The 26,908-nt window shown below is 36.9% G+C and overlaps 1 protein-coding gene across 1 annotated transcript in view; it reads right to left on the reverse strand.

The window, feature by feature from the left end:
• Positions 1–26,908, reverse strand: part of CACNA2D3 (calcium voltage-gated channel auxiliary subunit alpha2delta 3) — a 475,703-nt gene that overhangs the window by 271,970 nt on the left and 176,825 nt on the right. The window contains exon 5 of the mRNA XM_075052542.1: positions 20,290–20,452. Coding sequence (XP_074908643.1) covers positions 20,290–20,452 — 163 coding nt within the window. The remainder of the gene's footprint in view (positions 1–20,289; positions 20,453–26,908) is intronic.

Here is a 26,908-nt window from a genome sequence, read left to right on the forward strand (position 1 = left end):
TAAAGCTTAATATAAATGCAAAATCATTAACGTGATGTTATGGGGCTCAAAGACAATAAATGTAAATAGCTTCTGCCACAATTCTTGAAACATAATTTCTGCTTTTGCTTCCTGGCAGTAACAGCTAAAATATAATTAAAATATTCCCTTTCCCTCGCCTTTTAGATGGGCTGGCTTGCAATTATATGGGATTTTGCTCCACTGCTGTTTGTATAGATGTTACCTGTTTTTTTACTGATATTTAATATAAAACCAACCCCCAGGCAAATAGGTACACTAAAGCGAATCTGAAACAAAATTGCCAAAGAACAGTACAAACGCATGTAGCAATTAAGTTGCTGTCATAGATACTGCTGACTGGAAGAAATAGGTCTGAAGTCTCAACAAAAGCACCCAAGGAACTGCAGACTGAAAGATGTGGAACAGTGTGCCAAAGGTTAGCACTATAATGAAATGTATTTTAATTCACAGAACTCATAAAAATATCTAAAGCAGAATAAGTCTATGGAACGAAACTAATACATACATGACGCATTTTGCTTTCTAATTATTCCAGCAAGCTTTATAGAAAATGACAGAGGCCAGTGAGGAATTCAGTGACTATGAAGAAAATGCGGAATACTTCTCTTTCTTGCCATACTCTGCTTTATTACCAAGAAAAAAAATGTTACTAATGATCCTTAGTCTTTTCCCTTCTTTTATTACCTTTGTAATATAATCATTAAATTCTCCTGGAAAGCTGTCAGAGATGCTGGCATCCAAAATGGTGTTCCTTGTAGTATCTGATGACCTCAAGGGCAGCCCCTAACACTGCAGGGCAGTACTGTCATACAATAAAGCAGCACAAGCACAGCCTACAGCACTGGAAAAAGAATGCAAAATCCAGCACCCTTTTGGCTCAGTTAGCAACAATATTAGCTTAGTTTTGATGATACTGACAACATATTTAGTCTGGTCATATTTTAAAGAATAACAAAATCACATACTTTGCTGGGACATACACCAACAATCTAATAATTATACTACTTCACACTAACATGAATGCTTTTCAGGGTGGTCCAACATATTCAAGAGCTGGGGCTGGATGCCAATTTTGGCAATTGCCTTTGCTTTTTTCTCTCTCTTCCCCTCCCTCAGCTTCCACTGGGTAATGTGGATGCATCAGCTCACAGATCAAAGCATCTGGCAATTTGTAGACACAAAAGAAGGTGTTTGTCCATTTTGCTTCATGTGCCGACAACAACTTACCAATGTTAGAAATCACATTCCTCCTCATAAGCATATGGCATGGTAAAGACTTCAAGTGCGTGACTGTATAAAGGCATAGTAGTAGGCATTTAGTTGTTTCAGCTTCCAACATTGCCCTAATAACATTCCCTTTCTCCTTTGAAGTGGCAGCAGAAGAACTGGAGTATGGCCAGATGTGTTTATTTTTATGCTGAGTTTCATGAGTGGGTTTGGGGTTGGGGTTTTTTTGTTTGTTTTATTTTCTTTTGTGAACAAGGTGGTCTGAGATTCAACTTTAGTTCATTTGAGAGCCAGAATTACAGCTGCAAACTCCTCATTAACACCGTTCTGGGATAGAGATTCAGTTCTGACTCTGCTAAGAGCTTGCCACTTAATGAATTGTAGAAAATGTCCTGCAGCAAATCGGTGTACCTTTGAGGTCACCCATGTGGCTACTGACCTGGTTGTACCCTGCTTAAATTATCAAATGTAACAGCTAAAAGCAACCAGTAAGTGGGTTGATCTGTGAATCGGTTAGAGCAAAGCTCTGGAAACAGTGTATAAGCAGGGTCTATGAACACAGAACATTACCTTTTTTTAAAATTAAAGGAGGAACATGGAGCAAAAGTCAAAGGCTTCACTTACTGTCCATCCCAGGAAGAACTATAAAGATGCTGCTTTAATAGAGCTGTTATCATAGGAGCCAGGCACGTGGGGCAGTTACACCTATCACTAACACAGTCTAACAAAATAGGATTTGCCTAGCCAGCAATTGCTAAGAGGTCTTTAGCTGAGGAGAACTGAAGTCAAAACCCAGTAATCCTGACAGATGATCACTCCATAAATTAATGTGACCACAGGTACCAGGGTATTTCTGTATTTTCAGAAAAACATACTAATTTCCACATTTTTGCAGGATATGAATTGAAGACTATGAAACCTGAAAGATAAGTAAAAAAATACCACACCACAGAACTCTAGGATGCCAGGGTATGACTGAGAGACAGGGTGAACAACATGAAAACAACACTGCTGGAAACAGTTTTCCAAGTAGAAAAGAGAAAACAAATGCTCAGAACATAGGAATTAACCAAATTGATTAGAGACCCTATATGCACTGCAATTTCATCACAGAAGCAAAATTACTCTTGAGTACTGAAAAAATAGAGCCAGTTCTGACACACGGCAAGAAGAAATTTCTGCAGGGGCTAATGGAACAGTGACTATCAGCAACCAGGAAATCTAAACTTCTACAAGTGGCAGGGCAGCAAAAAGTGTCCTGGCAAACAATACAGGAAGCCAGTGGAACACACTGCAAATTAGAGGAAAAGAAAGCAAACACGACTGCTGCTAAATGAAGCCAACTGTGCTGTAAAATATTTAACGCACAACATACCAAAAAGGACAATTTTAGCAGAGCTGTTGTCAAAGTGATATATGACGAAGGCAAGGCACAGCCTTGGAAATAAAAGTCACCCTTATGGAAATTTCTCAAGAACAGACCTGTTCACAAATCTTTACAAAAGCCATTTAAAACACAAGACCATGCAAACCTGTAAACTAATATTTCACGATAAATGTCTAATTCCTACTGCTCAGATACTCAGAGAGAGACACTGAATTATAGAAACAGGCCAACTCAGTTACAAAACACAGCGCAGTAAGGACCAACAAATAATGCTTTGAACAGGAGATGTTAAAGACCTCCTAGTTTTATCAACACAGCTTGCCTCTTGCATACAACAAATGGTGGCATGAGAACCTTCAGAGAGAAATGCTTTAGCATGTAAAATGCATTACAGTCATACTGAGCTATAATAAACTAAGCCTCTACTGCTACATTCTTGGGAGTATCAATATAGTATGAATGTGCAAGTATCAGATATGACAGCACACTTGTATATTAGCATGACAAGTCACCATCTCTCATCCTCTCGAATCAATGGTCCCTTACTGCTTTAGTGCTTTGTAATCCTTGTGTGGCACTTCTTCCTTGCACAAAAGACCATTTGCACAATTTGAGTAGAATGGAAGTTTTACTCAAACAAAAAATAGTTGGAAAAAGCCTCACAGATATGAAAATGTTCAGCTGGTTCAAAACCTCTGAAGCTAGTATTAAAAACAGACTGAAAAAGCTGAGGAGATGCACAAATGCATCTTGGGATGAACACATTATAAAATCACGTATGGATTCTTAAACACTATTTGCTCATTCAGGAATGTGCCAAATAAAAGCTGCAAGAAAGACACCTAGATAAACAAAGTACCATGTAAAAATGTCTGTAAGTTTTTAACCAAACAATATTTTGAAACAGCTTATATTCTAGCCAAGCATACTAATACTTAACCAGAAGAGCAAGCCGCCTTTTCTCCTCTTCACACAACACAGATCCAAGGAAAATCAAAGAAGAGTCTGTGTTATGTAGCAGGATGGAGAGACAAATTATTACTGTATTCTAAAATAGTAGACAAAATGACTAAAAGGTATCTTTAGATAAACTTCTATGACTCTGTCAAGTGTCAATCTTCTCCATTCCATACTAAACAAAAGCTACATTTTTTACATTTGCCATACAACCATTTAATCAAATGTTTTTGCACATTCAATCCCAAAGGCTTTCAGAAACTCAGAACTATTACGTCAATTACCACTAAGTTTACAGATCAAGAATGCTTTTCTAACATAGTTCATGGAGAAAAAGTCTTGAAAAATCTTTAAATAAAGCAAAATAAACTAAAAAACAAATAAAGCTCCCCAACACATTCCTAGCATATAAAGTCAGTCCATTAAAAATAATCTTGTATCAAATCATGAGATTATTTTCATTAATGTTCCACACTAAAATATACCCTGGGTATTTCTCCCTGTTTGTTATCTTAAGCCAATAACAGAACATACCCTGATTCCCTATTAAAATAAGAAAATAGACACAGGTAAGGAAAGTTAGCACTTTAAAAAGAGAACAATCCAATTATAATTAATTTTCATTGTTTTTTTAAAGGTATATTACTATGGGAAAAGAGGGAAACAGTTTGCACACTAGAGGCTAATGATGAGCGAAAGCCTACCAGAAATTCTCCACAGACACAGATAGAAAGTGGAAATAACTGCTCTCAGAGAATAATTAGGCATATAATACCAATAGCATGTTTAGTGTATTTTTTATATATATATATATGTATTTACACACACCCCTATATATAGCTGTAGACAATAGATGTACAGTGGGGTTTTTGTTTGTTGTTGGTTTGGGGTTTTTTGATAGGCTCAAACCTTTCTTCAGGTTACATAGTGATTACACAAAAACAGAAGACAGCATCAAGAAAACCTCAAAACCAATGTTTTTCCAGACTCAAAATGCAGAGAATAAAGGTAAGGAGGAGGACACCTTGTATGTTGAAAGCAACTAAATTTCTTTGCACTTGATGCAAGACAAAGGCAACTGCTTTTGGGACAGGACAATGATGCCCTAATTGATATTTCTTAAACCTGCTTGGGTGGAATTTGTTCCTATTGCTGCTGAAAGAAAAAGAATGAATCTTTTTGCAGACACACACATTAAATAAATAATGCCTGGCTTTGGGCACTAACTCCTGCTCCAGGTAGGAAACTGATCCACAAGGCAACAAAAAACCACTTCAGTCTCACAAAGAGGAGGAATTATGTTTATAAATTATTTTTTGAGAAAGTGAGTTTCAAACTTTTCTTAAATTTAAAAAATATATGTCTAAATGATAATTCATATCATTCCCTTTTTATCCTGCAATATAAGGTATAGTTCTTGTAGGAGCTTTTCACCATTGCATTCCAGACTGACCTTTCAAGCAAGTAACGTGTATCTTTAAAAGCCAAATGCAGCTGGATGAAGCAACACTAATTAAGCTAGTCCAACATGCTTAACTGTCTCCTTATTGGTTCTCCAGTTGTGACTGCCTGAGGACAGATCCCATAATTTCAGTGCTGACATGCTTAAAGTTTCTTTTTAATTCAGTGATGCTAATTGTAAACAAGCGAGAAGACAACTTGCTTCACTTAAGGGATGCTTGGGTAAAGTAGGTAAACCCCAGGATAATCAAAAATGAAGCTGAAATAACTTATCGGACTTCTATTCAGGTAAGCACTCCAAACACAACATGCCTCCAAATCAGAGATGGTGAGAGTATAAACAGTAGTAGTGCTTGGGTCAAAACTAGTTTTAAAAGTCTCAGTTAACTGTAGATTAAAATGTACTCTCTTCAAGTTCAGTAAATTCACTCCGATTCAAAGAGAGGTTGCCATTGCCTTACTTCTTATTTGTATTCTCAAGTCTAGTGATACTTTTGCTTTTGTGCTTCGTTTACTTTATTCTTGAAAATCTTCTCTTTGTAGTCCACACTCTTCCCCTACAGTTCAAAGGGTTCACACACGCAATTTCTCTTATTTGCCATTCCAACATAACATCCCTCAAAGTAAAACAGGTGAGTTGCAGCAAGTGAGGACACAATTCGGTTTGAACATACAAACCTGAGACATTTTCTAGAGGTAGTCAGTGGGACCCAGTGTGAACTTAATGCTTATGAAACTGGAGGCAACAGACCTCCCTGCATTCACACTGAGCCCACTTACACTTATACGCAGGTAAATGCAGAGCAGGACCATACTGAGCTACCGATTCCAGTGCTGGAAGTCACAGAGCTGAACTAGCATGGCAGCAAGCGTGAGATAATGAGGAGCCTTATAGCAGGATTCATTATCTGCAACTCCACACTCTGCTGCCTTTTAATGCTCTCAGTTAAGCTCCAATGTGTACCGTGGATATGCCTTTATACATTCGCATATGGGTTACCTAGTACCCAGGCCCAAGTGGACAGGAATAACAGCATTTAGTAGCTGCTGCTTCCAACCGTTCACAATGGGAGCTAAAATGGTGGCTCCACAGCTTCTAATCAGTCATCAGAGAAGTTAATACTCATCAGAGACAATAATATAGAAAAAGGCAAGATAAAAGGGGAAACAAAGTAATTTTCTACCATTATAGGCCAATGTTAAATTATTTTCATTTTCTTGCCCCTGGAAGCAACAATGAAGTAGGGGAGGCATCATGATTAACAGAGGTGTCTCAGGTCAAAAAGCCTCTTAATTTCGTACCTGAGATAGTGTGCATTAACAAACCTTTACTGGCTCACATTTGTCAAAAGGCAAAGCCCAACCCCAAGTAACTAAGCAACAGCTCCTGAATAAGGAGTGGTAGAGAGTAGGGCTTTTTAGAGGAAAAACCTAATGTTATCATGTAGCCTGTATCTGACATCTAGTTGCCATGGTGATTTGGATGTATTAGAAACATACAGATTAGATCCACAGCCAGAGACAGACGGACTAGAATACAAGGAAGATAAAGCACAGTATACATCTTGCATGGTGATGCCAACATTTCCAAAAGGCTTGCTGTTAAAGACAGTGAATTGAAAAAAAAGAAAAAAAAAATAAAAAATCTGTGAAGCTAATTCCTTTGCAAGAACAAAGCAGCAGCCTGAGTAGACTCTGGGAATTGGATTTGAGGCAGAATTTGAGCAAAACCAGATGGAACAAGTGGAGAAGTCTGTGCATCTTTGTCCAATAGCCAGTAAGAGTTAAATTAAAGGAATATGGGAAGATAGGAAATTCTCTGCAACCTTGACTAAATCAGTTAGACTGAAAGTTCCTTTTAAATTAAACAATGACCAAAGTTAAGAAGACAGTGCAAACACTGTCCTAGAGATCTTAAAATATGAAGACAAACAAGCCAGGGGAAGGATTTCAAAATATAAATATAGTGGTCCAGGACAATATGTGGCCATGACTATTTAAAAAACAACTCCAGGATGTTGAATTTTCAGAAGCATAGTCCATAAAATCATATACGACAGTGACAGACAAGATTTTATTTCTTAATTTCACACCTTGCAGGAAAAGGGTTTTACATATCTGCCAGCTGCAGATTATAATCTTTCTGCATCCCTTGAGAAATGATTTTTTTTGGTTCTAATATTCTAGAAAATAGGTAATCTCGATTTTGACAGCCACTTGGAAGGCATTGATAGGAAAGTGTGACTGAACGATATTCATAGCTCTTTTTAAGTACCAAATTGAAAAAAACTCACTTAATCAAAAAATGGTTGTGGTTCATCACGTTTCAATATCTTTTAGAGAAGGCTCGATTACATGCAGCAGGTTTTTTTTCCTATGCAAGCAAAACTTTTGATTGGAGTCTGCATTTGTTGGCTTGTAGTGCATAAACTCATTTTTTAACATGCAATGAAAATCATGCAATGGAAATGCCATTTGACATAGGTGATATTCTTTACCAGTCTCTAAATTGTTCAAGCAAAACTTAAAGACAATTTGTGAAGGCTAAGTCTAAGATCTACTTTCGCAATGTTTCCAGCATTCAAGAAGTAAACACAGTAAGCAGAAAAGCACAGACTAGACCTGCTACTTTTGTTACTAAAGACACTGAGTTCACAATTATTCAAAACTGTATTGCATTCATACTGTTTGTAAATAATTTCTTAAAGTGTTAGCAATTATGAAGATAGAAGTATAGGAAGGAAGAAAACAACTGCAAGAAAAGAAAGAAAACATCTTGTGAAAGGACAAGGGGTAATGGTTTTAAACTAAAAGAGGGTAGTTTCAGACTAGATACAAGGAAGACTTTTTATGATGAGGATAGTGAAACACTGGAACATGTTGCCCAGAGAGGTGGGTAGATGCCCCATCCCTGGAAACATTCAAGGTCAGGTTGGATGGGGTTCTAAGCAACCTGATCTAGTTGAAGATGTCCCTGCTCATTGTAGTGGCAGTTGGACTAGATGACCCTTAAAGGTCCCTTCCAACCCAAACTATTCTATGGTTCTATGACATACAACCCAGAAAATAATGAGAGTACAGAAATAATTGATTGCCAATTTTCCATAGTAGTAATAATAACCATAACATAAAGCTTTTAAACAAAGATTTGTCACATGATAAAATCTATACTTTCAACAGCCAGTAAATGATAGGTGACAAGAGACACAAAGAGGCACAAAAGACAGTACATGTGCTACAAATAATCATGTAATGAGCAAAGCTATAGGACAAAGAGATAAAGCCTATTTCTGCAGAAGAGTAGCACAAGCCTGTAAAAAAAGACAAAATCAAATATACTAAGTCATAGAAGAATGCTAAATATGGGCTCTCCACATGGAAAGCAATTGAACTGTAAAAATAAATTAGAGCAATAATAAAAATTGAATTGAAATCCATAGGAAAATATAGGATATTTATAGTCATCTTGTCTCTGAAATGAGTGAACTCCAAATATACTTCAAGACTTGTAATATACTTTTTAATCACTTTTATAAATCCATATTTACTCAGAGTGATCACTGTTACAGAGTCAAAACAGTCACTAATACTTGAACGTATTTCAAATACAATGGTGTGGAATTAGTCTTGGTGTTGTATTAATTTAAAGAAAAAAGATTTTAGACTATTATTAATGAAGACTTCTTTATCTTTTTACATGTTATTGAACTTTCAATTGTATTTTACATTCATGATCCATTTTTTAAAAATGCTGGTGACATAGCTTGAGACTCTCAGTGACATATTGTGTGCCTTATGTTTGTTAGTTGAGTTGACATAAACCATATCCTCCTGTTGACAGAAATGCTTGAAAATATACATGGACTCCAGCAACCATCACAGAAAAACTCTGCAGTTATGGAGACCACTGATAAAATCCCTTCCTGTACTTCAAAAACACCAGAACGGCAGCTATGAGTATGAGTATGGAAAGTATGAGGATGGAAAGAACAGACGGAAGAGAGTCAGACACCTTCTTTAAGTTAAAATTTATATTATTGCTTTTATTTTTCAAAGCAGCAGATTAACTCTTGGACTGACCATCAGATTTTATTTTTTGTCTTTGTCCTTCTGCTCTGTCAGTAAAGATACAGCAACATCTTGCACTAAGGCTACTACTTCATTATCTAAATATACCTGGATAGATACATGACAACCTGCAATCCAATGTCATCTTTTACTTTTTTCTCTCTCTCTTTTTTTATTAACACCTCAAACAAAAAGGATTTGGAGAAATAATTTTTCACCTGACCATGCCCACACTACTCTCCAGCTTCCTTAAAAAAGATCTTCCCCATAACGTACCTGTATTTCATAGTTTAACGGAGAACCAGGCCTGATGATGTAAAAATGAAATAATTTACTAAGGCACCTGCCAATTTATGATAGCAGAGATTTTATAAGCTAACCAGTCTCTGGGCTGCTGATAGGTATTTGCCAAAGACCAGACATTCTGATAACAAGAAAAAACCTTCCTAGTGACAAAACAGCAACTACCAGAATGCACGCATCTCCATCTAATGTCAGGAGTAGGAAAGAGGGAACTGTTATTAAGGTGAGATTTTTAAAAGTCAATTATGAATATTTGATTTAAACCATATTGTTCACCTCCTCCCCTGTCAAATACATTATAGTAGGGAATGAAGAATTAGTCAATTACAAAATTCACAAAAACATGACTGTGACCCTAAACTGTATTTCCAAATCATGTGGCAGTACTATGAAATATAACTTGCTTGATGTAACAAAGGATGGGAAAATTTGGTCTTTTATACTGGTAGACACTCAAAGGTGTAGGAAAATGCTAAGAGAAATGTATTCAGTGTAAATAATGTCAATATTAAAAAGAAATCAGTGTAAGCACTGTGCTAAAAGTTCATGTAACTTCCTTTATTTAAAATGTAGTTATATAAGGAAAAAGTTGAAACATCGTTCAATAGTATAGGCCCCATTATAAATGAAAGTTAGAGAGTAACTTTCCAGACAAAACACTTCTGAGGAAATTTTATGCTTTATTTTGACATATCATTATTAGAATCGGTAATTGATTCTAACCTATTTTCTTCTCCCTGCACAGAGCATACTTCCTCCCTAAAGCAGAGTCCATCACCTTTTAGATGGGGCAGTTATTAATACCAAGTTTCTTAAAAAAGAAAATGCATTTGAATAACTATCTGCACATGCCCAGACACCGGTATTTTAATTCAGCTTGAGCAACAAGTAGGAAATCAGGAAAGTGCTTCAAAGTGCCTTCCTGAATCAGAAAGCCATTTATGGAAGATAGTGATTATTGTACACTTTACTGTATGTACTCGTGTTAATATGCTCCTTTTGTGCATTACCCACTACATCCTGGTTTTCCACACACTGACCAACATTTCACCTTAGGCACTTCAAAGACAGTAATCAATTCTTTTCACAGAATCTAAGAATTCTTCCAAGCTAAGAGTAGACATTTCCTGTTTAAACGAATTTGAACAGACGTCATTGTAAATCAAACTAGGACGAAAAATTTCCAAAACTAAGTCTGTTCAGAACAAGCCTATTCATTTGTACCAGCACGGTGCTTCTGCTTCTGCACACCTAGAATGACTGGCATTTAAGTATTTATACAATATTCACCCCAGGACTTTACTAGGAGCAAAGCGTAAAAAGCCCAAGCTAAAAGACGTAGATGTCAGTTCCACAGAACTTTGAAGCGTAGGCTTCAGTCTCCCCACGCAGAGCACAGTAGTTCAGCAAGCATTAAATTTTAAGACCACGAAAAGCAATGGAACATAACTGTGGGGAGGTGGCATGCACTTGGTGCTGTGCTGAAGAGCAGCACCAGATTGCTGAGCCAGGTCTAAAATTCTTCAATAGACACAGAGTTTAAAGTGAGAAACTGTGCCTCAGGCTATATAATGGAATCTCACTGGAAACAAACTATGGGAAAACAAGCGAGCACTAAAATACTGGTGTACAAAAAATATCGTGTCTCTCAAAAGCTGTATGTCATATGCTGTACAAATGGAAGACAGTGCAGAGCTGCAATCTAGCTGTCTCTGGATGGAAAGCAAAGTAGAGACATTAACCTTGTGCTGCACCTTAATATATTAGAATTCTTCTGATCTAGGACTCGACAACTTAGTTGCAGAACCATGGTCACAAAACTATCTTGCACGCATATTTCCATGCAATAGTCTAGTGAATCATGCATACACGTCAACATCCTTTGGGGTAAGAACAGACTGCACAACTTTCCACTACGTAGCATAGACATGCCTATGTGTCTTTTCCTCTGACATTCGCTAGTGATGAAAACAAAAATGCATGTAAAATAATTAAGAGATTTATAAATTGAAAATCTATTGTTTATCTGGTAGTAAGTTTGGACTCTTTGCTCAATGACTTTTAATAGATACAAAAACTCAATGAATAACTAAGTCTTGCAAAGCTGTAGAATGCACTTAATTCCACTGTCAACTGTGTTAATAGAATGAAGGTTTATCCTCTAGCAAATATTCCTCCATTATAAAACTCAGCAAGTAAAACAAGATTTTATATATAGTAAACTAGAAATGACAAGGGAAAAAACTCCCAGTAGTTTAAATCAACTTATGTAAGCCTACTTCCTTTCTCTTGCCAAGAGAAATTGTTTTTCTCCTCTTTTTTTTTTTTTTTTTTTTTTTTTTTTAGGCAAAATCAGACATGTTGCTCAAGCTGCATTTGATCTGATCCCAGTAAAGAGATTATTCCCTCTTCCCAGTCTACCTCTATTGGCACACGTCTCCCTCCTCCACCACCTCTCAGAGACTACTGTCCAGAGCTGGTAGATAGATTCACATACAGTCACCCCCACCCTAGTTCTGTCAAAATTACTCTATTTTCACACACTCTGCTAGGAAAAAATGCTGATCTGATTCCTTTTAGCAAACCAGTTTTGAGAAGAGCTTACAGAACAGCTTATGACAGCTGGTTTGAATGGGACAGTAATACCCAGCAAGCACAAGTGGTAGAGCGCTGTAATTTCTTATACCCCGATAACCTGCAGCTGACATCACACATACAATTGCGCCTTGAGACACTCCACAACTTCTTTTATAGGTAATTCATCTCCAGAAAATGGTGCAGAAAGCTCTGTCATAATCATAATCACAAAGGAGATCAAGCAAGAACTAGCTCAAACAGAAAACAGAGATAAAAGTTCAGGACTGAAAATAGGAGAAAGTGTATTTTGGTAAGCAGGGAAAAAAAACATAATAAGAAAAGGAATACAATGTGCAGTTGTCAAGGTGTTAGTACAGGCCTAAATGGTCAGTGCAAGGATAAAGCTATGCAAAGTTCACCTAAGAGTTAGTACAAAACTAGGCCTGAATAACCACATTCATTTTTTGTGTCTTCTTGGGAAGACAAAAAAAGGAACTGGAGGTAGCAGATACCCGACTAAGAAAGTAAAACCGACCTCATTCTAAAAGGCAGTTTTGTTTTTTAAGAACATTTAGAAAGGTTTTCTCTGTGTGTGTAATAGTTTAGTCCAGACCAAATCTGAAGGCAGAGCTACAGTGAAGATTTGAGACATAAGGCTTTTAGAAATAAATAATATTTTTATACTTGAAAAAGGTCTCAGGCACAGAAGTCTCTCTTTAGCTCTAAATTTCTTACAGTGAAGAAATGTTTACACTGAGCAAATTTACTCTAAACAGAGATTCAGTAAAGACAGAATGGGTTTTTGTATCCAGCTGTGATTAGAACTCATTTAGTTTTGTTATTTTGTTTCTACTGTAAAAGGCCTGCATCACTTCATGTTTCATTGTATTCATTTGTATCTAGAGGTCTGAGTGAGATATTGTTTACCCTTGTAAAAAAACAAATTATTCAAGGCAATCAAATTATAGAGAGATGTACCCAAGAATCTTACTATGTACGCTTGATTCCCAACCAGAGGCTGTAGACACCGAACTTCTTAAAATCCAAAATTCTAACTACATCATTTTAGGTAACAAAAAGTAGTTAAACAAAGGACTTGACACTTTTTGAGAAAATATATAGTGCATCAACTGTCCTTATAAATCATTACAAATTCTTATACTTTAGTTATTCTGGAAATGTTCTGCAAGTTCAAGTCCCCAAAATATTCAAGAAATGCTGGAATAACTCTCCAGAAATGGAAAAGGATTAAAAAATCTTCCAGATGGGCAGGTGCCTGCTGTGATTAAGTAGCTGCCTGTTTGCACTCCTCAGGATGGAAGAGGCAACTGCAGTCTAATACTGATTTTGCAACAATCATGTCATTCACTTCAACCAGTCCAACTCTGTAGTTTGCACTTGTACTTGATAAAGAAGAATTTAGTTCCAGTTAAATTAATTAGTCAATTATGTTAGTCAGTGAATTCACCTAACTCTTTTTAATGGCTAAGAACACTAGGAGAATGAGAGAGTAAAATTTGCAAAATACAAAAGCCCACAATTCTGAGGACCTAAGGGAAAAATAGAAAGGTACAATAGAAAGGTAGTTTAAAAGGCAAGGAGAAGGCTTGCATCTAGAAATTTCTGAAGTATTGAAAAGAAGAGAACCTGGACTTTTCCCTTTCTACAAGCTACAAACATAAAGTTTACCTTATCATATCAACAAAGACTGACTGCAAAAGCTCAAAAACAGGAGTTGTTTTCAGCTGATACTGAGATAATGTATTTATCAACATCCCTTTGAATTTCGTAGATTATATGCAACGCTAACATACGCAGATGAGATCCTGCTCTGTGTCACTTCTGGTACTGTACTATGCTATAGTTCACTTTTCAACAGGTGCCATATTTCGGAATTGTTTGAGTGTATGTCACCAAGACACATTCATCCTCACCCTGGCTTCAGTTTTCATCTACATTCCTCTGAAATCCACATTTAGCCAAGTATTCATAAGCCTCTTCCAAGAACTTGAAAAAAATATGGAGTGTAAACTCAATAGCAGAAAACATGTCATTGCTGTCCACAACTACAGGTAAATATGAGGTGACATAGACTTAGAAAAATAAAACTGGAATAGGTTCTTCAGCTCAGATACAGCATGTACTTTGGACAAAAATATGTAGGATTTTAAGAAGTTAAGACTACCTACATTCTCATACTAACAAAAGTTAAAATGCTACTTTATTTTTCTTTTATGTGCTATCAACATCTGCAAGATCAGATTTGAGTTTTCTGAAGCCTTCTTTTATCATCTGCTTGTGTACATAAATCCATTACAGAACACTACTTTTTCCCAGTGGCAATCCTACTGCCAGAAACCATGTTCTCCATGGATGGTTGCCAGAAAGCCTAGCCCACATTGCAACTGCCTGCTTCTTAATTATATGTCACATTCCTATGTCCTTCTAAATATACTACTAGCATCTCAGAAAGTAATAAAGCAAAGGTTGAAACTATGTAAACTTCTAATCATTAATCATTTTTCATTATTATTCTTTTCCACAATAGCTGTTTAAAAAACACCAATTGATTATGTAGAAAGGTATATCTGAGTATCTTTGGAAGGTATACATGCAAGATATGTCTGAGACAGCAGCATGTCCCAATTCACTTGCAGTCTAAAATAATTGGAGAGAGATAAAGAGACATGAAAACTCACTTTGGTGCTGATATATAACCCATGTAAATAAACTTTATTAAAAAAAACCCACAACAACATCAGCTGAATTAGACAGTGCCTTATACACACTTGTTCTCATACCTGGACTTCTGCCTGGGTACTGCATTGTGCAAACTGGATTCGGATTGATTCTGTACTTTCCAAAACTAAACCTTCCTTCTAACGTGAAAAAGTAACTTTCTTCCTCCCTGCCTTTTTCATCTATGGATATACCTATATGATTAATTCCCTAAGAACCCTTTTCCCTACTTTCTGTCAGAAATCTGTACACAGTTGATAATTGCCAGTGACCAAATTTGTGGATGGCAGAAAGAGCAACCACTTGCTAAGACAGTTATCACAGAACTTGTTACTTAATTATTTATTCATTTATTAAAAGGATACTGCCTTGCAGATCCTGTGGCTATAGGCAATGAATACACTCCGTGCTTAAAGAGAAGAAATAGAGTGCACTGACAGATTTAGAATCCTGATGTGTGCTTAAACATTTCAAAAGCAAAACATTATAATAAGCAGTCATTTTCAGCAAAAATGAAGGAGGCCAATTCCATCAGAATGTTCTGCAGTTTAAATGGACTGCCAGCCTTCCTGTGAAACGGCCTAGAGCTGAGAGAGGTCTCTCTGTATTGACAGACAGGTAAGCACACTTATCTGTAAAGCACAATCATCCCACTTTTTTTTCTGAATTCCTTCAGTACATGAGCATTATACGAATGCTGAACTAGTGTTTTCTGAGCCCCTATAGGCTTTATATTCCAAAGATGAGTATCTTTTCTGTATTTAACATTAACCGATGTAACTAAGAAAAGGTGATGGGTGATAGTAGCAGACAGCTCTCTCCTGAGAGGTGCAGAAGCATCCATGTGCCAACCTGACGCACTCTCTAGAGCGGTGTGCTACTTACCAGGGGTCCATATCAGGGATGTCACCGAGATAGTACCAAGCCTCGTACAGACCACTGACTATTATCTGCTGCTGTCGTTTCACGTGGGCACCAGTGATACAGCCAGGAGCAGTCCGAGGACTATCAAGGATTACAGAGCTCTGGGAGCGTGGTAAGGGACTCTGGACCACAGGTAGTTTTTTCATCAGTCCTCCCAGTTCAAAGGGAAGGGGTTTGAAAGGGCCAGTTGAATATGATGAACCAACAAATGGTTATGGGTCTGGTGCCTCAGCCAGGAGTTTGGTTACTTAGACCATGGGACTCGCTTTGAGAAACCTGGACTACCAGGGACTGATGGGGTCCATCTGTCAGAGAAAGGAAAGAGCGCCTTTGGTCATAGCCTTGCCAAGCTGGTGAAGAGGGCTTTAAACTAAAGTTGCCAGGGGAGGGGAACCTCTATCCATCTCACTCCTACCAGTTTGACGCCAGCGCCAGCAATAGATGCCCAGAGCCTGGAGAGAGATCACAGGTCAGCGGGAGAGGACCTGAAGAGCAGCACAAAGGAATTCCAGCCACTCCGGCCAGTAAGTCAGCTTCATGGGGGGCCCAACATAAGTGCCTCTATGCAAACGCACATAGCGTGGGGAATAAACAAGACAAGTTAGAGACATGTGCATGCCTGCAAGGCTATGATCTTATTGGCATCACAGAGACATGGTGGGATGGCTCCTGTGACTGGAGTGTTGGAATGGAAGGACATAGGCTCTTTAGGAAGGACAGGCCAGGGAGATGAGGAGGGGCTGTCGCCCTCTAAGTCAACAACCAGCTGGAGTGCACGGAGCTCTGCCTGGGGATGGATGACGAGCTGACCAAGAGCTTATGGGTCAGGATTAAAGGGAGGGCAAGGACAGGTGACATTATAATGGGGGTCTGCTACATGCCACCTGACGAGGAAGACCGAGCAGATGAGACCCTCTAGAGACAGATACGAACAGCCTCATCTTCACAAGCCCTGGTCTAAATGGAGGATTTCAGCCTGATATCTGCTGGAGGGACAACACAGCAGGGCATAAGCAATCCAGGATGTTCCTGGAATGCACTGATAACTTCCTTCTCCAAGTGACAGAGGAGCCAACGAGGAGAGGTGCTACACTGGACCTTGTTCTCACCAACAAGGAGGGGCCAATGGGGAATGTGAAGCTCAAGGGCAGCCTTGGCTGCAGTGACCATGAAATGGCGGAGGTCAAGATCCTTAGGGCAGTGAGGAGGGCACACAGCAAGGTCGCTACCCTGGACTTCAGACTTTGGCAGAATAGGCAGACTTTGGCCTATTCAGGGATCTGCTTTGTAGAGTACCATGGGATAAAGCCCTGGATGGAAGAGGGGCCCACGAGAGCTGGTTAATATTCAAGGATCACCTCCTCCAAGCTCAGGAGCAATGCATCCCAACAAAGAGGAAATCAGGCAAAACCACCAGGAAGCCTGCATGGATGAACAAGGAGCTCCTGAACAAACTCAAACACAAAAAGGAAGCCTACAGAGGATGGAAGCAAGGACAGATAGCGTGGGAGGAATACAGAGAAATTGTCCAAGAAGCCAGGGATCATATTTTGCAATGATGTATTGTAAATGCAAAAGTGCTATTCTTTATTAAATTCACTAACTTACTTTTCCTTCTACATTTATAGTAGGTGCATGCAATCTGTACTCAAAGATGTTACAAGTGTGCTTACAAATTAGGTTGGCAGCCTTTTTTATTGGCTTTCATTTTCCTCTTCAAAATGTTCCATGTTAAATTTTAATATAGTTTTGGTACTTATGGTATTTCAGCTTTCTTGATTTCATCACAACTGCCATGAAATTTGCTTTTGGTATTTACTTTCAGATTCTAAACTTGATGGTTTCCTTCGAATGGGAATTATTTAGTCCTGTTGTTACCATCAGTATTTGTAATCTTTTCTATGCAGAGGCTGAAAGAGACAGAAGATATATAAAGAATAGCAATGTATTTATGCCCCATGATTTTTAAGCCAATCTCATTTAGAGCCTAGTTAGGGCCTGTGAACATTCACTTTATTGATTCTACAGCTGGGAGGGATCACTATGATCATGTAAGCTGACCAGGCCAAAGTTTTTCCCCAAACTAATTCTCGACTATGCATTATTTCAAAAACAAACAAAAAAAGAATCTGGTCTTGATTAAGGGCTTGGGGGGACAGACATAGGACAACACCCTTCTAATAGTCCACTACCTTCATTTAAAAAACCAAACCAAACCAAACAAACATAAAAAACCCACAACAAACACAAACCACCACAAACAACCCCCCATACCTTAACTGAGCCCACATTTGTGCAATTTGCAAAATAATGGAACCCAATTTCAGCCATTAGATCTTTTTAAACCTTTGGCAACCAGATTATAGAGCCTAGCATTAGTAATTAACTAGAGATCAAGTAATTAAACATTTAATCGTCTCTTAAATAAGCTAAATGGACTGAGGTCCTGGACTCTTTCAGTCTAAGGCACATTTTTCAACCCTTTGATGAGTCCTGTGACACTCATCTGAACCCATTGCAAATGATCAATATCTCTACAGCTAAAAAAACCAAAATGAAGGAAAAACTTTAGAATTAGCTTACAAATAAAAAGTTCATTTTCCTATGCTGACTTGAGAGTCCTGTGTTTAAATATTCAGTGATCACACTTGTCTGTTTTCAGCTGTGACTTTGGGCTGTGGTTTTGCCTAGTAATTCAATAAAACAAAACATAATCTGGAAACGAACAACATCTTCTAGAGAAATGGTGTTGTACAGACACTTGGTTGTAAACCTATCAATATCTACTGCCTGTACCCTCAGGCTAGGATTTAATTAACTTGTTATCAGCCCTCCGCATTACAGAACTGAAGAAATGGGCAACAAAAAATGTAAGTATACAGGCCTCTTCTTGGTAAGAGTAACATTTCCAGACATTGTCAGTCTCCAAGCCAAGACTATCATGTCCATGTGTAAGGGAAATGTCAGCAACAAACCAGATTTCAGCAGTTGGAATACATTTAAATGATAAAAAAAAAAAAAAAAGTTTTTCTACAGCTGCACAAAGTGATGATTTTAGCTGGTTTGAATTAGACAAAGTGGAAACAGGAATCATCACAGAGCTCTCTCTATCTTCCCCATCGCTACGGGCAGTCCCTGTATTAGAGGCCAAAACAAGATGCAACAAGCCCTTTGACTTTGGCCTTTAACTGTAATTAATCAGCATATAAAAATGTATTCTATACATAGCAGTACTACATATCATGTAACTGAAGGTCCTTTAGTTTTACTCACTAACTACACAGGTTAGTTTATTTCTCCAGAAAAACATGATTCCCTGACCTCTATATCCCTTTGCAACCATACTTTTTTTTTTTTTTCCTCCTTAGCAATTCTAGAATGAATTAATTTGTAGACAGGCTCAGTTAAATAAATATTAGCACTTGCACACACACAAAAAAATGGTTTGGAAGCTTTGAGCATTTTCCAAATCTTTTCAAAATTTCACAACCTTTCAAATAATACTCTTTAGGAAGCTTTGTTATTTTGTAATCCCTAATTTCAGACACCACTGTACAATTTTTGGCTTCTCAAGATTCTCAACTGTGAATCATAACTTTGAAGAGAAGCTGTCATATCAATTGCTTCTCTTACCAGCTCAAACTATCCAAATTAATTCTCCTTCCATTTGTGATTACACAATATCTTTGCATGAATTACCACAGTTGCTAGCCTGGAATGTATTACAAGGAAAGCATTTAATGTATTTTTTAACTGTCTTTTAGTATAGTTAAAACAAGGAAGAGGAACCAGATAATGAGATTAGGCAGCTCTCTATGGACCAACGACAAATATACTGTAGACATTGTTCGAAAACTTTGGCACTTTCCTTCTTAATTTTTCTTTTATTACTGTCTTGACAAAAATAAATAGATGGGTGCTGCATAAGCACAGTAAAATTACAAAATTCTTCTGTTCGATCAAAGGGAAGTGGCAAAAGGAAAAAGAGTGTGTACCTGAGTTCAGTTTGCATTCCCAATTTTAAGACCCAAGTCCATCACTCCTGTTATCTAATGTAGCTATTTGTTAGTGCTATGTGCTATCCAGCACCTATGACAAATAGTCGTGAAGTAGAAACTTTAATGTAGTTTATTCCTCCTAAATGTTATCTGAAAACTCACAGCAGCTGTGTATATAGTCATATACAGCTACAATTATTCCCAGAAGTTTGACAACATAACTCTAAAAAAATATTTCCCTCCCATCTACCCTGTATCTTTCAAAGACACTTCTAGCTCTCAGCAAAGACAGAATGTAACTTGATCAGGTCTTACATTGTCACTTGCAACTGACTTGGACATTCTGGAAAATAATTCATAAGAATAAACATATTCTGCTATATTCCATGACAGAATTCATGCAAGTCTAATATGCAGATCATTGACCATATTAAATTGCTAAACTGCCACAGAGCAAGAGATACTACAAAACTGCCATACTTTAAGCATTCTTCCACTGAAATTTCAGTTTAATTACAAACTGGAAAACACACACAATGTATAGTTAATCAAAAGCTTCATTTTAAAAGCAAGGAAGTTCCTATGTTCAGCCAGTGGAATGGTGAAATAAAACAGCTCTTTTCTTACCCTTATTGTACATATTGGTTGGTACTTGGACATCACTCAGACTGATGTTCACAGGCAAGTTATTGAAGTGGTCATTTGGCACTAGAATGAACTCCTTCCCCAGCTCCAGATAGTTTCCTTCTTCATCTCGTTCATTTATGAGCACAGCATTGAAGTATTCATACTGCAAAAGAAACTCACATTCAGTATTCAGAATTCACATTCAGCATAAAAATTACAAGGTTTGAATATTTTAACATATCTATCAATCCACTGATTAACACTTATATGTATCTCCATCTAGAATAGAAAAGCAAGGTATTTTTATCATCTCTCAGATTCCCTCTATACTCAGAGTACAGGAACATTTCTGAAACCAGATTTACCAACATGTCTCAAGAAAACCCCATATTACCTCAGATCTCTGGCTGCCCTAAAAATGTTAAGGGCAGCTCAACAAACACCCTGAACATAAACAATGTATGCACTACTTTTAATACAAAGCTCTCTAGACTTAAAAATTCCCTGGGTAATTATTTAATGATGTTCTCTCTGTTTAGCTTATTTCCATCAGTTCAAGAACTGCTATCAGTGCTGAACTTAGGCCTTGACAAACTAAAAGTGTTTTTACTTCACAGGAATATTAACTGCAGCTGTTGTTGCTTACCCAACGTGTACTGACTGATACTTCCTAAAGAAAAATACTTGCTTTATGCTGAATTTTACAAGTGCACATCAGAGTAGGTTTTGTAAAATTCTGCATACTTTAATATGGACATACAAAGTTAGCAGTGACTTATTTTGAACAAGAAATTATTGTCTGCCTGTTACAGATTCCTGAAGAGTATTTGGCCTATTTTGTGCAGAACTATAACCAGATAAGCAAAAGCAATTTAGATAAAATTATTGATTTCTTTATGACCTAGTTTAACCAGAAATTCTATCAAGCTTTGAAGGCAACAAACAGTGAAGACTACTTTTTAACCTCTTAAATAACCTTAACACTTGGCAACAGTTTGTGATGTGTTTCTTAACTGAAAGAGACCAAAGTTTAGTGTCTTTGAAGAATCTCATTAATCTAAACATCAGTCTGTCCTAACTATCCATTTGAGAGTAAATCAATATAAATAATATTTAGACATAAATCTATGCATTCATAGATCATACAAATCTATACAACCTGTACAAGGATAAATATATTATACCATTTACAAAGCTAAAATAGAGCAGCAAGTATAAAAACTTAAAAGGCTTTTCACAAGCACTCTTTCTCAGTGTGATATGCAACTCACTCTACTAAACAAGAATTAGTTAAAATCTTACAATCTATAGACTTCTGTTAAAAGGCTAAATAATTTAGCCAGCATCTTAAATGGAGGCTTGCTTGGAGAGCAGCTTTCCATATCCTGCTCTTTTAGCTTTGAGTTTTTCAAAATGGCCAACCCATAGTTTGGATTTTAGATGAAAGTAGAATACAAAAGAAGTCACTGTATATTAGCTAGATTTTGAGGACCTTCTGTGTATGACAGAAATATTCAGAAAAACTCAGTGTTCCACATGCCATTAATCACATATAACAAAGACTGAGACACATCAGTATTTGAAAATCAATTTAATGGAAATTAATCTGACATGATTAAATATTTGACATTAAAGTTATTTTATTTTAATTGGTTTATACTGAGATGAGCCAAATAAGCTGCTGCATAGATCTCATGAATACATACAGCCATTGAATCCTAAAGTTCTGGAAAAAAACTACAGCAGCTTTTTTTTTTTTTTTTTTTTTTCCCCAGGAGCCATAGATAAAGAGTAGAGATACAATTTGTCCAAAGCTGTAATTTCATTAATTAATTTATTCCAAAAGTTATTAGAAGTATCCAACACCCCCACAGATGCCACCCTTCTCCACACCTTTTGGGGGGCTGTCACTGTTACAGATTTGATTCTTCTCATACCAAAACCAAAAGGATGAAGAAATGCGATCATTTCCAAGAAACACCAGTTCTCATTCTATCTGGGAGAAACCTTCTCTATCTCTGCTTATTATCCAGGTTTATCATGGATCATTAACCGCACTGCATGCCTGCCGCCCACATGTGACAGCAGCTTTTTCAGTTTACCCGTTCTGCAAAAGCCAGAGACAGTTGGCAGAAGACTTGAAAGCCCAACTTTTATTTCCTGTCTTAGTAAGAAATAGAATATTCCTTCCAACATTAAGCCATACACTAATGACTGTTGTAAAATGCAATTCTACTCCAATTCCAAGCAAGGAAGAAGTAAGCTGTGTAGCTTTTCCATGATATATTAGATAGTATCTAAGTCTGGAAGAAAGGCTGATACTCCATCCCCTGGGAGTAGAGTGATAAATAAAAGTATATATTTCATGCTTCTTTCTTGCCAACCATCACTCTCTTCACATGTCCTGGACAATGAAGTTCTAGCAGGGTGAGGGTGATTGTTTCATCTTGTTTCCAAACCACTTGTTTTCTTGTCCTTAAAGACATGGTTTTGTTTTCCTTTTTCTCTGTTGAATATGACATGACATCCACAACTGCTGGAGCTACAGATAAGCCATTGTGTTACCTTCATGACACTTCTTGGCTTTATAAGTCTTATCAGGATTGTCACAGAGAAATCAAAGGGGTTTTGGTTTTTTGTTTTCTTATTAAAGAACACATTGAAAGCATTCACAACATCTAGTTCCAGATTTTAACACAAAAGTTGTATTTAAATATTACATCCTTTACTGATTTTAAGTTACATATTATGGAATAATTTCTACGGTAATTCACATGCAGACTTAGTGACTGCAAATTTACCTTGGCCATAGGTTTTATAGTACTTCAAAAATGGTAGGAAAACCGGAGAAATTTCAAATAAGAATGCAAGAATATACATGAAAATCACCTCTAAAAGAATATTATTTCCTTTCATTCAAAGTGGGTTATTTCCTTTTCCAAAGGAGTTAATTAGTAGACATCCTTCTCCATCATGTTCTGTAAGTGGCAAGGCTAGCCAAGTATTAAAATCTGCTATATTCTAAATAAATGAAACTACTTGTTTCACAATTAAGGGTATTTAGGACTGATTGTTTCTTTGGTTGATTTAGTATTCACTGATTTATTGGTCTGAGTCTGTATTTTCTCTTTTCAATTCTACAAGTGTATACACAATAATATGATTTATGTGGTTTTTTTCTAAAGCAAATTGCAGCATAAAATAGTCCTTATGGTATTACGGATAATTAATATTTTCCTGGGGTTTTTTTTCTGTTTGACTTGGGGGGGGGTGGTGGGGTGGTTTGGGGGGGTGCAAGTGAGAAGCCTAGAAAAATAACGTATTTCAGACAGTTCTGCAAGTTCCAAGGATTAAACATCAGGTAATATATATACAGCTCAAAACTACTACTGAAAAAGATCAGCATTTAAGCAGAGCTGTTATACAGTGGCTTCTTTGGGGCACTTTCCTTCCAAGGAAATTATTGAGTGTGACAGCTGAAAGGTGATAGAAGGAAAATTAAAAATAAAAATTGGAGAAAAAAAAATTAAAGAAAAATCCATCTGGCATTCTGACACTGCATTCAAGATAATGCCCAGGGGAAAGAGGATAAAGTCCTGTTTGCTGACAACACAAATACTCTACCTGCTAAGCTCTAAGAGAAAATGACTTCAATTTAATCTTGTCAATGGAGCTCGATCTTTCATGTAACCTTAACTAGGTGAGTTCTGAGCGTGCAAAATATAACATGCCAAAAAGTGAGTAGTCTAATAAACAACAAAATCATTATCCAGGTTGGGAGCGTAGGCAGGCTCTACCATGACTTGGCCAACAGGCGAGTTTACACTAACCTTGTATCTAGACTTGCATGGTGAGCAATGAACTGGAGAAAAACCAAAGGAAATCTCATTCATGTAATCTATTATACGCATCTCAAGATTTAAACATGAACTTTTACACTTTTGTGCATTTAAATTTGCTCAAGTAAACACATTGGGGTTTTTTGTTTGTACATTCCTTAAGTGCATCTGCATCATTCTGAATGTTTGATCAACCATTTTGAAAGCCCTGTTGTATCATAATGAAGAAGACTTAGAGCAAGGTCATAAAAACTGGGGACAAATAGGAACCTCAGATTTCATGTGATACTAATATTTTACCCTTGTGAAGAAAGCCTTCCCAATGCAAGCCAATATAAACTGATCAGTAGTGCTCAGTAGAACAAGCACTAGACCATTCTGCTTCACCAAGGAGCTGATCATATTTGAGACATCCCAAGGAATCATATCGCTAAGTCTGCAGAACCCTGGGCTGCTCTAACATCCTGGTATAAACATAGCAGACAGAGACTTATGGGGCTGTTAGGAGACTGATCACGTAATTATTTTACAGGTTCATTCAGGCTAACTAGCAAAGGCAAGCTTTGTTTTAAAAACCGTAAGATATAGCCGCAGCCACAATACAAAAGCATGTGCTGTATGATCTCTTGGGGTGGCTGCCACAGGCGTATGTTAACGATGACAGAAATAATTCAAAAGGTATCATAGAAAAACCATGGGGGAATGGAAGGTTTGTGGCATGCAATGAGAACCACAAGGGTGGGTTGCAGGGGAGAACTGATCTGCAAGGCAAGAAGGAAACTTGGAAACTATCTGTTCCAGTTTAGCCACTTATTTTGGCATAACATCTCAACTAAACAAGCACCTTGATTACAATGGATACTTTGCTGAGACAACACATCAGTAATTTAGATATAATACTGAAAAGTACTGCATGTCTTGCATAATTGTAGTATTGTACAAACTGTGGTAGATGAGTGACATTATTTCCATTTACATTTATCTTATTGTAAACAGGTATCTTGTGATGCTTGAATTACTTATCAAATAATTGTTAACATTGTAAACAGCATATTCATTTAAATTTAAATATTTTCTGTTTAACTTAAAAGACACATTCTAATGCAAATTGCAACTTCGAGAGTACTTGGCACAGAAGAGTAAACATGTATCAGTTGGTTTCATTGTATTTTAAAATGAAGTATTTTGCTTTAATGATATGAAACAATGCAAGCCACAGTTTTAGTTTGTTATATTTTTTTCTATAGTATAGAAATTATTTCTACCAAGACAGCATTTAAAAAGTCCCATTCACAGAGCTATGAGGACTAGGAAGGTGTAAGAACACAACTGAGAATGATTTGCACTAATGGGTCAGCACTATAGCAGTATTGGGGTTACACTGGTAATTTTTGACTATGCAAGAACCATTTTCACAGTGTTTCTGCAACCATACAGCTCATCTAAAGACAAAGCTGGACGTCTCTGGAAGACACTAAATCAAGGAAAGTTTATGGCATTTGCACTGAACCACAAAATGCTAAAGCATCAGAGAGAAAATGAAAAAGTAGAAAATAACATGGAAAACAAAGAGGAAACCAAAACCCAGCATTAAATAGCACAGACAGCTAGAAATGAACAATAATTTCAATATCTATGACAGTTTCAGCAAAATAGCTATTACCATCAGTGAGTTTAAAAAAAAAAAAAAAAAAAGGTAAAGTTTCTTTTCTCAAGACCCTGATAAGTAGGACACATCTCTAAGAGGGCAGAAATGTTCATGATATGTAAAAAAACAAAATGAGAGAAGTCATACACTGAGGGAAGCTTTCCTACTACAAAACACACTGACAACAGTCTCTACTCTGGTATTCATGTGTTAATGAAGAGGCAGATGTCTGAATGCATATCAGTTTCTAAGGCTTAAAAAAGTCTCTTCTGACAATTGTCCAGTAAGGAGAATTTATGTTTTGAAGCAAATGATTAAAGCTCTTGTATTCCAGAACTTAAGTCTGATGTTTAGCAAGTGAGTATAAAAAGGTCATAAAAGCAAACAGCCTCACTCAATAAAAAACATTCTGAATTTAAAAAAGCTTCTAAGTTTGAGAAAACTGGCATCTCTTGTCGTAAGATATGATCTTTATAATTTCTGATTATTCTCTGAAAGTTCTTACGTGCTCCTCTGTAGGAACTTCCAATGTTTTTTTTCATGTCTTTATTCAACCACAAGGCTCAGAAAACACCTGGGATTTGAAATGTTGTGATCAGTCCCTCTCTAATTATGAAAGTAGTCCAGAAATGTTACTTGCATCCTTGCAAAAACACCTGATCTGTTTTCTACACAATCAGTTTAAGAAGACCTTTCCCCAGGCTATCCATCTCCTCCCAGTATGATTACCCTATTAAAATTGTCTTAAAACAGCATAAATAAATAATATTTTATTATAGTATAAAATCAATTATACCAGCATGTAAATTGATAACACATCAATGTCTCAGAGGTCTTGTAAGGATTAACTGATTCACTGGAAGTGGCAAGTAGTAAGTAATTATGATGGCTATTTTAAATCTTCCACTAAAGTTGAAAAGAATCACTTTAGGTTATAAGTTTCAAATGAAGCCTCCTTTTTCTTTACAGATAAATAACTTCAAAAATACCTATTTTTACATACAAAAGCTCTCAAGATTCTTTTCTTTGTCACAAGGCTGAACAAAAACCCTTTGGTCACTCTCGAATTTAGTAAACACAAGGAAGGAGAAAAGGCTTCCCTAACTGGCTTTCAGTTTGACATTTTGGACAT

Source organism: Buteo buteo, chromosome 21 (assembly GCF_964188355.1).
Source record: "Buteo buteo chromosome 21, bButBut1.hap1.1, whole genome shotgun sequence".
Lineage (NCBI taxonomy): Eukaryota > Metazoa > Chordata > Aves > Accipitriformes > Accipitridae > Buteo > Buteo buteo.